This window comes from Pseudochaenichthys georgianus, unplaced genomic scaffold (assembly GCF_902827115.2).
Source record: "Pseudochaenichthys georgianus unplaced genomic scaffold, fPseGeo1.2 scaffold_1137_arrow_ctg1, whole genome shotgun sequence".
Classification (NCBI taxonomy): domain Eukaryota; kingdom Metazoa; phylum Chordata; class Actinopteri; order Perciformes; family Channichthyidae; genus Pseudochaenichthys; species Pseudochaenichthys georgianus.
This window is the reverse complement of record NW_027262083.1, coordinates 15,811-29,599: the sequence shown is the minus strand read 5'-3', so window position 1 is coordinate 29,599 and position 13,789 is coordinate 15,811. Positions and strand designations below refer to the sequence as shown.

The 13,789-nt window shown below is 38.4% G+C and overlaps 1 protein-coding gene across 1 annotated transcript; it reads left to right on the top strand.

The window, feature by feature from the left end:
- Positions 1-130: 130 nt before the first annotated feature.
- LOC117440701 (bMERB domain-containing protein 1-like) lies at positions 131-12,182 on the top strand. The gene is made up of 6 exons (XM_034076935.2): positions 131-347; positions 1,819-1,939; positions 4,769-4,842; positions 6,133-6,247; positions 10,170-10,240; positions 11,458-12,182. The coding sequence occupies exons 1-6, from the start codon at positions 143-145 to the stop codon at positions 11,565-11,567; spliced, it is 696 nt and encodes a 231-aa protein (XP_033932826.1). The 5' UTR covers positions 131-142; the 3' UTR covers positions 11,568-12,182.
- The last annotated feature ends 1,607 nt before the right edge of the window (positions 12,183-13,789 follow it).

The window sequence follows — 13,789 nt, the reverse complement described above, 5'->3', positions numbered from 1 at the left end:
ACCACCACTCAAATATACTTCCCTCTCGTCACCTCTCGTCATGCTGCGGTTCTTCCAGCAGGTGGCGTCCTGCAGAGCATCAACCTGTGTTATAGGAAGGAGCTCCATTTATCCAGTGTATGGGGAAGGAGTGTGTGAGCATATGTTTGCAGCTCCTAGCGTTATATTCCCTCACACAGAGCACTTGGTCGGTATCTTACACATAGTTTTCAGGCTGCAGATCTTTGTGTCGCAGAGTCCTGAAACAGCAGCATATTTTTTTAACAATATGGACAAGGAGAGAAGATCCTCAAAGCAGTACGGCTCTTTGGAGAAGACGCAGGTGGAGGGAGCGACGCAGAAATCAAGTGAGTTATAATTGAAAGTCATGTTGTGTTTATATTTCACTGGATGCGTGCTTTCATTATGTTGCTGTTTTAAGTCATTAGCAAAAGAAGCGGTGTGTGCATGGCCCCAACTTTCTGCAGATATTATAATTAAAGCATCAGGTCGCTATGGAAACACATTTACACCACCAATAAAATAATAAAAATGTACTTTGCAATTAAAAAAAGTTATTTTTAGAATACATTGGAAAATTAACAACCTCTGGAATGTCCAAATTGACCAATCAGAATTGAGCATTCAACTAATATAACAATAAATCATATACAAATAAAAACGTATATCTTATCTATATTGATACTAAGACTTCTATACTTACCTTGCATTTAAATGCAATACTTGTACTTGTAACAAAGTATGTCTACACTGTGGTATCACTACTTATACTTCTGTGTGTGTGTGCGTGTGTGTGTGTGTGTGCGTGTGTGTGTGTGTGCGTGTGTGTGTGTGTGTGTGTGTGTGTGTGTGTGTGTGTGTGTGTGTGTGTGTGTGTGTGTGTGTGTGTGTGTGTGTGTGTGTGTGTGTGTGTGTGTGTGTGTGTGTGTGTGTGAGTGAGTGAGTGAGTGAGTGAGTGAGTGAGTGAGTGAGTGAGTGAGTGAGTGAGTGAGTGAGTGTGCGCGGGCGGGCGTGCGCGCGCAAGTGCGTGGGTGTGGGTGGGTGCGTGCATGGCTGTGATAATACACATTAATTAAGTTGTGGATTCAGCAGATGTGTGTGTGTGTGTGTGTGTGTGTGTGTTTGGGGAGTGTGTGTGTGTAGATGAAATCCCCGGTGATCCAGTGTGTGCGATTGTCTTTTCACACGAGGTCTGGTAATTAAAAGCTGATCGGAGACTCATCGTGAGGAGGAGGGGAAGTGCAGCTATTTTACTAAATTGTATTTAATTTGATTTAGTGATGCTTGAGGAATTAGTGGGAGGAAGTACACGGAGGTTTGGTCAGAGCGGGATGGTGAATTGGTTCCAGGGAAGATTTGAAGGTGCCTTGGAGTTTTTTCCTTTCCTGTAGTGTGTTATATAGGTTTTAGTGCTTGTACATGTTCTGTAAAGGCAAACATCCCTGTGACTGGGCTCTGGTTTCAGACAGAGGGTGAAAAGAGGTGCTGCAGCACAGGCAGTGTGAGAAAAATAAAGAGCTTTTTGAACATTAAAGCATGGAGACGTGTCCCAGTAGAGACACTACATACTGATATACACCTGAACATCAGCATAACAGAGCCACTTACTTCACCTGAAATGTCCAAATGCCTTTTTTAGGGTCAACTGTCCACCATGTTTTCTTTTAAATTGTCAAAATACAGTAGTTTACCGTAGTTGCTTCATATTGATGTTGTGTCAATGGTTTGATGATAGTAGTAGAATTATGAATATGTGTATCTCTACTTATCCCGTTATCAGGCCCAAAAAAACGTGTTTTGTTGTTGTTTGTTTTCCAGCAGAGGATGTTGTTTCCATGGCGGACTCCACGATTACGACCGAGGACATCGAAGGAGAGCTGAGCAAAATTGAGCGGATAAGAGACATTTTGGTACGGAGGGAATCCGAGCTGAGATACATGTAAGAATTGCACATTTAAAATAAGAGAGACACAAACAAAAGGACACTGACAGAGTTACGAGCCAAGATTACTCCCAAGAAGAGTCTTTCTTGGGATGACCCCGGTGAGGTTAAGGAAAAGTGGTTAGGAAAGACAGACAATCAAACACAGAACAACACATGTGAAATTGAAAAAATATGTGCAGGGATCTGAATAAACCGACATACTGTCAGCAGCCCCTCAGGAAACAGAGACGAAACACTGTGACTGTCAAAGAGAGCAGCCATGTGCACGACGGCAAAGAGTGTGTGAGGAAAACAGCAGGGCTTTAACTCTGAGCAGAATACCAACACACACACACACACACACACACACACACACACACACACACACACACACACACACACACACACACACACACACACACACATACCATGTATACATTACATTGACTTACATGCATTTCCTGGAGACTTATCCTAACCTTAACCATAACCAACACATGCCTTATCCTAACCCAGTGCTTCTCAAAGTGTGGTCCGCGGACCACTGGTGGTCCGTGAGCGCCCCCTAGTGGTCCGTGAGTATATTGGTAACATTTCACATTTTAAATAAATAAATACATTTAAGTTTTCCGCACTCTCGCGGGAATATCTCCGCAATGGAGCGAGCTTAAGTTTAACTTTCTATTGCATGATAAAGCCCAGGGCAACACATTCATCACACATGTTGCCACTTGTTTGTACAATTTGCAGGCGATTTATAATCTGTTCTAGAAAAACGATGTGTTTTGGGATATTTGTGGAGTTAGGTGGTCCGCGAGTGTTTTTTTTTTGGTTAAGTGGTCCTTGGTATGAAAAAGTTTGAGAAACACTGCCCTAACCCTAACCCTAACCAAGTCTTCACCCTAAAATTAATGATTCCCCTTGTGGGGACCTCCATTTTGTCCCCACAAGGGACTGTGTAAACAGATGTAGGTCCCAACAAGTATAGTAATGCTAGGCCACACAACACACACACAGAGACATACACACATGTTCTTTCCAGATCTCAAAGGATGCCCGTTTCTCTGTTCTCTCTCTTATCCTTTCTTTTAATTATTTCAATTTTTTTCGGTCAATGCCGTCCTCGTTATTTCGACACATGAGACCAGCGACCAGCTCTGCATAATGCGGCCAAAAGATGAATCAGAGAAACAGAGAATAATGACTTCAGGTTTTGTTTTTGCTGCCTCCAGTCTTTAATGTTACTGGTCTTTTAGCCTTTCAGTTTCACACATCATGTTTTCACTTTGATCCATAATCCTCTGCATCCAGAGGCTAACAAAGGGATGCTCAACATCACTATCAATCATGTTGTTTTCCTGCATGTAACGAAATGTATTGTATCAAGTGAAACAAATACAATAACTGAAGCTCAACCATTGTGGGGAGAGTTGGTAGATGAAAGAAGAGGACAGAGTAATGAAAAAAATGAACAGCCAACTCCTTTATGTGTCTTTTAGTACAACCGAATGCTGGACATAAACGTTTAGGCAATCAACGTGTTGCAGACCCTGACATATCGCCTATTTTACACTGAATGGGTCAATATTTTTACAAAGACTTTGAACTAGCGATTGAGACCATAAAATGATTTTGCTATCAGTTGAAAAGCCCATTTAAAAGAAGGCAGATGTAAGGCACTGCCACATGGCTTCACTTTTTCAAACCTTCATGGTGTCACTGATTGGATTTATGTTTATGTTTTCCACTTTTTTTAGGATTATTAATGTCTTTCTTTTGATTGGTCAGTCCCTTTTTATAGTCTTTGGTCTGTCCACCATGTTTGTCAAGACTGGAGAGTTTTTTCGATAGATAACTGATACTGACTTTCATTTTAATCATTACTACTTAACAACTGCTAGCCAGGCCCATTAGCAGGTTAGCATTGCAACAGAGCTGCTCGCATGGCCGTTGATTTGCGGCTTTTGCGACTCACTGTGACACAAAGAAGACTCTCATGCAGTAACATTTTAAATAAACTCTCCAAACTGGCAGCACTTTGCTCATCCTGAAATATATAATACCCTCTGCTGAAGGACACTGAAGTGAACCCTATTTTTGTTATTGACCAAAAGCTGAGAGGCCATTTTTCAATCACAGTCATTTCCCTGTTTATGCCATCACTATAATAACAGCTCACATACACATAGACTCAAACACACACACACACGCATACCAAGTATACATCACTTCAGGGGACATTACATTGACTTACATTCATTTCCTGGAGACGTATCCTAACCTTAGCCATAACCAACTCATGCCTAACCCTTACCCTAGCCAAGTCTTCACCCTAAAATTAATGATTCCTCCATTATGTCCCCATAAGGGAAGTCAGTCCCCACATGTGACTGTGTAAACAGATGTAGGTCCCCACAAGGATGGTAATGCTAGGCCACACACACACACACACACACACACACACACACACACACACACACACACACACACACACACACACACACACACACACACACACACACACACACACACACACACACACACACACACACACACACAAACACTGGTGTGACAGCTCCTGATGTTTGACGGTGAAATTAGATCAGATACGGTCAGCTGTGATTCTTCACCGAGGGCAGCGTGGCCGTGTTTTTCCAGCTAATAATCTCACGGACATCGCTCTCAGTGTGTTTCTGTTTAAGTCAATTTCACACTTGTGTTTGTATGGGAAGGAAATTGCTTTGCTGCCATGACACAATATCCGTGTTGTGTTTTTAAAGAAGAGGCATAGATATAACTTGTTTTCCTGCCAAATATTTGTTTGTTTGTCTGTTTTCCACTCAGGATGGACGACATTCAGCTCTGCAAAGAAATCACGAGGCTGAAGACAGAGCTGCAGAAACTTGTCTCGATTCAAGGTAAATGAAAAACGAGTCACTCTCTTACTGTTACATCTTTTAAACCTGCAGGAAATGTCGAATTCAGTTATTATTTGCCGTGTTATCGTTGAAGAGATGCCAGCGAAACCGTAGCAATGTCTTTTTCTGACCAGCAGTTACCTTAGAGACTAAGACTGGAGGGATTTCAACACATGTTCTGTACAAGCTGAATACAAAAACTTTTCACATGCAATTACCTCACCTCAAACACAGAGAACGATCCTCTCAAGGCTTTCCCATGTTCCACTTGAGCTTTGGTTATATAATGTCTACTGTCTGAATAAACTCAAAGTCTCATATTCCACATTAATATTCATTAAGATTTAGATGACTGCTCTAGTGTAGAAGATGGTTATGCTTTAAATAAAAATGTTGCTAAAGAGGCGTACGAAACTGATTAGGAGGCTAGCTTTAGAACTGTCTTTCATTGCCATGCTAGCGAGCTCAACTTTACCTTTTTTCCCTGCTAAGTAGCAATTATAAGCATGCTTTTCCAAAAACAAGTATTTGAAATATGAAAAGTGTCTATTTGGACTGCCTATTATGCTACTAAGTGTTTTTATTTGATAGAAAATGGCAAAGAATAGAAGAAAGAAAGTGACTAGCTTGCAGTTGGATGCTAACATCGAGTTAGCATAAGTGGCTATATCAAACTGCGGTCCTATGATTGTTAATAGGACTCATCTAAGACATCTTTGTTCGTTTTTTTGATGAATTGAAAATGGGAACAATCTGAAGGATCTCTGTTAGTCCAACTTTAGGCTAAAATCACACTTAGTTGACCCTCAACGCTTAAGAAAGATAGAAACATTAGCTTCTTTTAGCTTAGCGTGGTGATGTGAAGTCATGTGACCGTGCTGTAGTTCCTTTATAGCCTGACATTAGATTTGTATCTTCTTACAAGACGTTAACATAATAGCTGTAAGCTGTCTGCTAAACATCAACAAGTTAGCATGGTCAGTCACTGTGTTTCACAGTCATGCTAGCTCGCAGAGATTAGCATCTAGCTGCAAACACAGCCTCGTTATGCCAATTTAACGAGGCAAGCTGTTCTCCTATGGAAATTAGCTTGTTCAATTATTTACAATTAATCAGTTTTACATGGGAAATTAGGTTATACACACCCCATTAATAAACATAATAAATAGAGTATTACATCTTCTGTTCTGTGAAATATAGCTTTGACTGTAACAGACCAGGAATATAATTCTTAATTATGTTAACACTGGAGGCTGTATTTTATGTAAGGATTATGTGATTTTTAAACAGAAAATGATAAATCCAATGGAGACAGAAAGCGGGAAGAGGAGCTTCTGCAGCAGATCAACAAGCTAGTGGAGACCAGAGACTTCCTGGTGGACGATGTGGAGTTTGAAAGGCTGAGGTGAGGATATTAAATCAATCGATTGGAAAAGAGACTTTGACTTAGTGAGGTTTTTCTGAGGCTCTGCAGACATTACACTGCACTCTGTTTACAAAACAATGGGTTTCTGGGAGTTTTTATTAACCTCTTCTACACCGCACCCCCTATACCCAGTCTCACGGCATTTCGTGTTATAGTCACGACATTTAATCTATTGATTCGTGTTCACCAACACGATTTCCCCCTTTTTTTCGTGTCACACGGAACGATTTTAAAAGCAATGTATTTCTATTGGTAGTGTGTTTCGTGCCTGCAACACGTCTTTTTGTCCGGTTGGGTCTTGGAAGACCAGAAGCTGTGGGGTTCATAAAAACATGTTCTTACTCAATATCAAGCCAAGATTATTGTTTTTATTTTAAATCGTATAATGTCGACTTTTTTTGTCGTCTGTGAGGAAAAGAAATGGGGCTCAGAGCCTCAAAATACTGAAATCTGTATTTTTTTTAAATCTTTTTTTCCTTCTAATTTCTTATTATTTTCTAAATAACACACTGTTATTTACTCACCAATAACACACAATTATCCTTGCTTTTATTTATTTGTTTAATTCCATAATCTCTGGCTTTTTTGGCATCCGTCAGGAACTGAATTTAAAGATGAAAATAACCGGAAACAGAAGTAGGCCTATAAGGGACATTTCGAGCATCATTGTGATACACAGTCACTGAACTGATAACCCAAGATCCTCAGCTATGGTTTAAGCTCGCTGATTGGATGTTTTAGCCGCAATGCATGTAGGGATATGGTGTTATTGCAATATGAAATCCGAAAAACATTTTTTTTTTAAAGAAAATAATACTTTATTCCGATTGTTCTTGCTTTTCTCTTTGAAAGTCATCACATAACGGCATTGTAATACACGGTTCGGCTGCATTACATATTACAGATCTGCCGTAGTTCTTTATTTAGAGAGCCCTGATGAGAAGACCTTTGGAAAAACTGGAAGAAATGCCGCCGAAACTGAATACTTGACGTGGATCATAAATATATCAACAATTAAACAACATCTTCAATTTCTCTTCACACAATACGTCTCCTTGCAGTATCAACACTAATTCAGCTGACTTTTACATTTGATCTCATTCGTAGATAGGTTATATTTACACCATAACGGTGCACAGCTGATATAAAAGGACTTGTAGTTTTTAAAGATATTACTGATGTTATTATGGCTGTGTAACAAATAAATAAAAGCAAGGATAATTGTGTGTTATTGGTGAGTAAATAACAGTGTGTTATTTAAAAAATAATAACAAATTAGAAGGAAAAAAAGATTTATAAAAATACAGATTTCAGTATTTTGAGGCTCTGAGCCCCATTTCTTTTCCTCACAGACGACAAAAACGGTCCGGCATTATACGATTTAAAATAAAAACAATAATCGTGGCTTGATATTGAGTAAGAACATGTTTTTATGAACCTCACAGCTTCCGGTCTTCCAAGACCCAAACGGACAAAAAGACGTGCTGCAGGCACGAAACACATTACCAATAGAAATACATAGCTTTTAAAAAAAAGAGGGGGAAATGGTGTTGCTGAACACGAATCAATAGATTAAATGTTGTGACTATAACACGAAATGCCTTGAGACTGGGTTGCTATACCGGGGGAAAACGCGTCATCTGCAGGAAACAGCATCTGAGGGCATCTTAATATTCAATAAACTATGAATGTTTTATATCCATGTAACGGGAAGAAACTCAGCTAACTGATCTTTTTTCTTTTTCTTTTCTCAAAAAAACTCACAAAGCTAACGCTCTGCCTATGAATTATCCACGAGCGAAAAATGCTAACGGAGTGTTGCACAGAAACTCACTCATAACACCCTTATTACTTATCGCAGCTGCACGTACAACCCATCGATCTGATCGTGAGATGACACAGAATCGATGGGTACATACTTCATCACTCCATGATAAGACCTTGCGAAGCTATTAACAAGAACAGACATCAAAACATGTGGCGCTAGGTAGCTAAAAACAGCAAACATGGCTCACCTTGGTCGTTGTCTGGTCAAAAGTGGTCTTCAATGGCATTAAAACGATAAAAACGCAGCTGAAGTTAATCCATAGGTTAATCCAATGTGTCTGTGTCACTTTGAAATGATTCCTGATAATCCATGAGAAATAAACCTGCTTTTCCGTTTCCAGATGTCAGAGCGAGAGATAGGTTCACTCTGATGAAAAACTGCATGCGCAAAGCCCCCACCTTTTTTGTTTTTACCGTGTGTGTGAGTGGGGGGATTCCCCTTCGATTCTATTGGCTCTAACGGTCAAAAAGAGTTGTCAATCACCAAAATCAACCAATGGGTTCCAGAGAAACGGTAAAACCCCCATTTCCACCCAAATCACCTCAGAGGTGGAGTTTTCTTTGCTGAACCTCTCTAAAAAGGGCAAATGTCACTTGTTTTTGCATCAATCTTGATTCAGGGTACTTATTATATGTTGTACTTTGGATTCCTAAAGCTGTTAGTCTACCTTACCATCATCCAAGGGTAGTTTTCATTATAAGTAAAAAAAAAAATTAGACTGACACTATAATTTACAGTTTTTTATGTTCAATCCGAATTTTCTTTAAAATAAAAAACATCTATATTAATTCTGACTCTTCTACATCCAACTCACAGGTGTATCATTACTTTGAGAAAAAAGATTATTAATGTAACCCCTTTAGAAGAGAAGATATGGTAATTTGTTCTGGGAATGTCATTTTCGACCTGAAAAACAGGCTCGGGGCTTGTTTGCCTTTTTTAAGGATTACAAGTCTGATTTTCCTCAACAACTTACCATTTCTCTGCAACTTGAGTTTCCATATGAGAATATCCTGGACAAATACTAACTATCAATTTATTTCAAAAACTTCCATATCATGCACTTTAATTAATCCAAATAAATGCAGCATTGTATGACTACATAAGACAAGTAGGACACTCCGATTTTAATGGGATTTTACCGCTTTTTTTACTTTTTATGAACATTGTTGTACAAATGTAGGATTTTTATTATTGAAAACTAGGATTGATTTTAATAGCTTCTATGTCATGTGAGCTTTCGACTCTAACTCAATGCAGAATTGTCATATGTTACTAACCAAGTAAGACACATTTATTTTTTTAAAGGATTTTAGTGTGTTTTATCTATTTTCTGTTAATACTGTAGCATTTTCAATAGTTTAACGTTTGTATTTTATTCAATAGCTTCCAGGTTATGTGACCCTTCAACTCCAGTTGAAGGCAGCATTGTGAATACAACATAGGACACACTTGTTTTTTATGGGATATAGTGTATTTTTCTATTTTATATAGTTATTCAAATTAAAATTAAGCAGTTTAATTATTGAAAAGTTGGGATTTTATTCAATAGCTTCCAAATTGTCTGACCTAATGATGCCAATTCAATGCAGTATTGTATTTCTATACTGGACAACTATGTCTATACTTAGTAAAAAGTTCCAATATTCAATAACTATTAAAAAAACAATTAATATTATTATTATTTGGCCCTTTACAAAGTTATTATTTTATCGTTGTATCACATTCACACTAAATGCTAACAACAGGTCCACCGTCGCTCAGATTTGTTGTTTGTGGTGCTATTGTTAGCTGCCTTCACTGATAAGCAGTTTTGAGTGACATTTTGATTGGACTCAGACTGCGGAATCCTGCATTATTGACGTGTTTGTGAAAAACAAACTGGGTAGAGGATGGTGTGCTGTGGGTTCACTCCTCTCACAGTAGATTAAAATCCTTTCCTGAGGATTTGTGGGTCGTGCCCATCTCCTCGGTTTCTCACAAAATGCAACCGAGTGACATTTACCATGATTAAGAAAATATTAGAACCACATACTTGGCAAATAAAAAACAAGGGCATATTCTCCTCCACAGGGAAAGGGAAGAGGACAGAGAAATGGCAGCCTTCCTACACTCCAAATTTCCCAAGACATTGGCTTCAAAAGGTGAGTCCAGCCATGATGTGGACCCTGAGTCTGTAATAAAGTTGTCATTCGTTCACGAGGCTGTCAGTGTAAACTCACTACTAAAAAAGTTCATTTTTTCAGAATAAGAGCACATTATCAGTTTGTTTTTCAGAATAAGAGCACATTACCAGTTTGTTTTTCAGAATAAGAGCACATTATCAGTTTATTTTTCAGAATAAGAGCACATTATCAGTTTGTCTTTCAGAATAAGAGCACATTATCAGTTTGTTTTTTAGAATAAGAGCACATTATCAGTTTGTTTTTCAGAATAAAAGTACATTATCAGTTTGTTTTTCAGAATAAGAGCACATTATCAGTTTGTTTTTCAGAATAAGAGCACATTATCAGTTTGTTTTTCAGAATAAGAGCACATTACCAGTTTGTTTTTCAGAATAAAGGCACATTATCAGTTTGTTTTTCAGAATAAGAGCACATTACCAGTTTGCTTTTCAGAATAAGAGCATATTACCAGTTTGTTTTTCAGAATAAAAGTACATTATCAGTTTGTTTTTCAGAATAAGAGCACATTATCAGTTTGTTTTTCAGAATAAGAGCACATTATCAGTTTGTTTTTCAGAATAAGAGCACATTACCAGTTTGTTTTTCAGAATAAGAGCACATTATCAGTTTATTTTTCAGAATAAGAGCACATTATCAGTTTGTCTTTCAGAATAAGAGCACATTATCAGTTTGTTTTTCAGAATAAGAGCACATTATCAGTTTGTTTTTCAGAATAAAAGTACATTATCAGTTTGTTTTTCAGAATAAGAGCACATTATCAGTTTGTTTTTCAGAATAAGAGCACATTATCAGTTTGTTTTTCAGAATAAGAGCACATTACCAGTTTGTTTTTCAGAATAAAGGCACATTATCAGTTTGTTTTTCAGAATAAGAGCACATTACCAGTTTGCTTTTCAGAATAAAGGCATATTACCAGTTTGTTTTTCAGAATAAAGGCATATTACCAGTTTGTTTTTCAGAATAAAGGCACATTACCAGTTTGTTTTTCAGAATAAAGGTTCTTTATCAGTTTGTTTTTCAGAATAAGAGCACATTATCTGTTGGTTTTTCAGAATAAGGGCACCTTTCAGTCTGGAGAAGTATTAGTACATAATATAACTTTAAATGTAAAGGTAGAGAAACACAGTACGGTGTGTCTGATCAAAGACTTGACTTCCCTTCTCCTTCACTCTCAGGTGTTTTGCCAGATCAGAAGGTGGCGTCCAAATCGCAGCAGACATCGCTGCCATTTTTCAATAAAACTCTGCTGAAGGACTGCTGCGGCTTCACCTGCTCCATCATGTAACACTGTGTGTGTGTGCGTGTGTGCGTGTGTGCGTGCGTGCGTGCGGACATTTGAGCCTCCCTAGTGTTTACATGTATACGCTGTATGTCTGCCGTAAAGATTCATATGCTTGTATACATGTAATGAAAGTTGTATATTTATAGTATTTTATGTGATTCTGTGAAATACTGCGTTTATATATTGCAGAGCGGAAGATGTCTGGCTTTCTGTCTAATTAAAGTAATCAGATATTATTATGGCTGCTCATTGTGATATATTAAGATGTGCATAAGGGTAGGAACTACACCTGCTGTAGTACCGTAGCAGAGGATTATGGGTATTATTAAGACTGATGCTGTCATCATTTCATCATCCAGGTAACTGTTGGTCCAGGAAATAGTTCAATTAGGAGGAACATCGGAGGAGAAATGCAGTATATTGAGGTGATGTAAGAAGATCCTTTTATTAGGAAAGGAAAGCCGCTGATTTACTTTCATCAGATGTTGACAAAAAGGGAACAGACCATCATTCAAACCAAAGTCTTGATTGCCTGCTTCACGTGTAGCCGTTAAGTATAATGCCTTACAGTCTGCTTTCTTAAAATACGTTTTCATCAAAATAACTTTATATTTGTATTATTTTGATGTAAATCTTTGCAATGCTGCTTCAATAAAGACTTTTATTGCTGCTCCATTTTTAGGGTACACAGATTTTTTGTCTGAAACTACCGTCTTGAACATGTTTCTATAGTGATTTGACTTTATGTTAATTGTCTATTTCCCATATCACGTGTTAATATTCTTACTTGTGGATGTTGTAAATGCAGCTGCTGTGCAGATATCGTCTATTCTATAGAAGCAGGTGGAAACCAGGACGTACATATCGACCAGCATCCTGTGTGTGTGTGTGTGTGTGTGTGTGTGTGTGTGTGTGTGTGTGTGTGTGTGTGTGTGTGTGTGTGTGTGTGTGTGTGTGTGTGTGTGTGTGTGTGTGTGTGTGTGTGTGTGTGTGTGTGTGTGTGTGTGTGTGTGTGTGTGTGTTGTGTGTGTGTGTGTGTGTGTGTGTGTGTGTGTGTGTGTGTGCGTGCGTGTAGTGGGATGTTATGATTGTTCATTGTGGTGAGGAGAAAACCAGATGGTTTCAGTTCCACATAACTTACCTCAGCTGCCTACCATCACCTCACACACACACACACACACACACACACACACACACACACACACACACACACACACACACACACACACACACACACACACACAACAAAGCACACTGCAGCCACAGATGACTCACAGGGGAGATGCAGCAAAAACATATATTGTTGTGTCTGAATAATACTCAAGTCTTTTTCTCATACTGCCTGTGCTGCAGCACCTCTTTTCACCCTTGTGAAAGTGTTGTCTGAAACCAGAGCCCAGTCTGCTCTTATTGGTTAGCTGGCCGGCTCTGTTGTGATTGGTCAACCGCTTAGAGATGTCCCGCCCCTTAGCCTATCACGTACAATATGTTGGAGTGCTAGCCAATAGGAGCGTGATTGTTCCATAGTGATGTTATGTTTAAGAAAGGAGTCCAATGGAGGCGTTTTAGGACATTCGGGAATGAAGCCGAATTTTGACAATTTTCATGCATGAAAAGTAGTGCTGTCAAAATTATCGCGTTAACGGCGGTAATTAATTTTTTGAATTAATTGCGTTAAAATATTTAACGCATTTAACGCATGTGCAGAATGGCCCGCCCCAGAGCTATTTAATAGAAGAGTTACGACACCGGAAGTCCAAAAACGGTTATCGTCACGTGGTTCATGTAGACGAGGGATCGTTCCCCGGAAGTTCATGGCGGGCAATGTGAATGCATTGATAACAGGAGATAGAACTACGATTTTTGGTAATTATTAGTGAATAAAGTTTTTGATTTGCAATATTTATACAACAAATCAATATGTGTATGTATTTACATCAATATGTTTTAAAAAATAAAATAGAATTTGCTAATATTAAGTGATAATATTAGGATTAGTGGGAACAACTAGTTTACATGTGGCTAACAGTGCCTTGGTTAAAGAGCCTGTTGCTGTTTATTTATAGCTTTGAATTCTTTCAAACCAATATTATCTTCTTAAACTTGTATGGTAGTCAGGAGCATTACTTTCTAATGTTTATTGATACATTTAGAGGGAGGCGATCTAAAGTAATACTTTAAAATTCAGATTGGATTCATTTCTACCATTTTCTTAAATTCATGGT

Coding starts and splice junctions, on each gene's coding strand:
- LOC117440701 (XM_034076935.2), top strand. CDS start 143: ATGTTTGCAGCTCCTAGCGTTATATTCCCTCACACAGAGCACTTGGTC. Junction 348..1,818: donor GGGAGCGACGCAGAAATCAA/GTGAGTTATAAT, acceptor TTTGTTTTCCAG/CAGAGGATGTTGTTTCCATG. Junction 1,940..4,768: donor GAATCCGAGCTGAGATACAT/GTAAGAATTGCA, acceptor TTTTCCACTCAG/GATGGACGACATTCAGCTCT.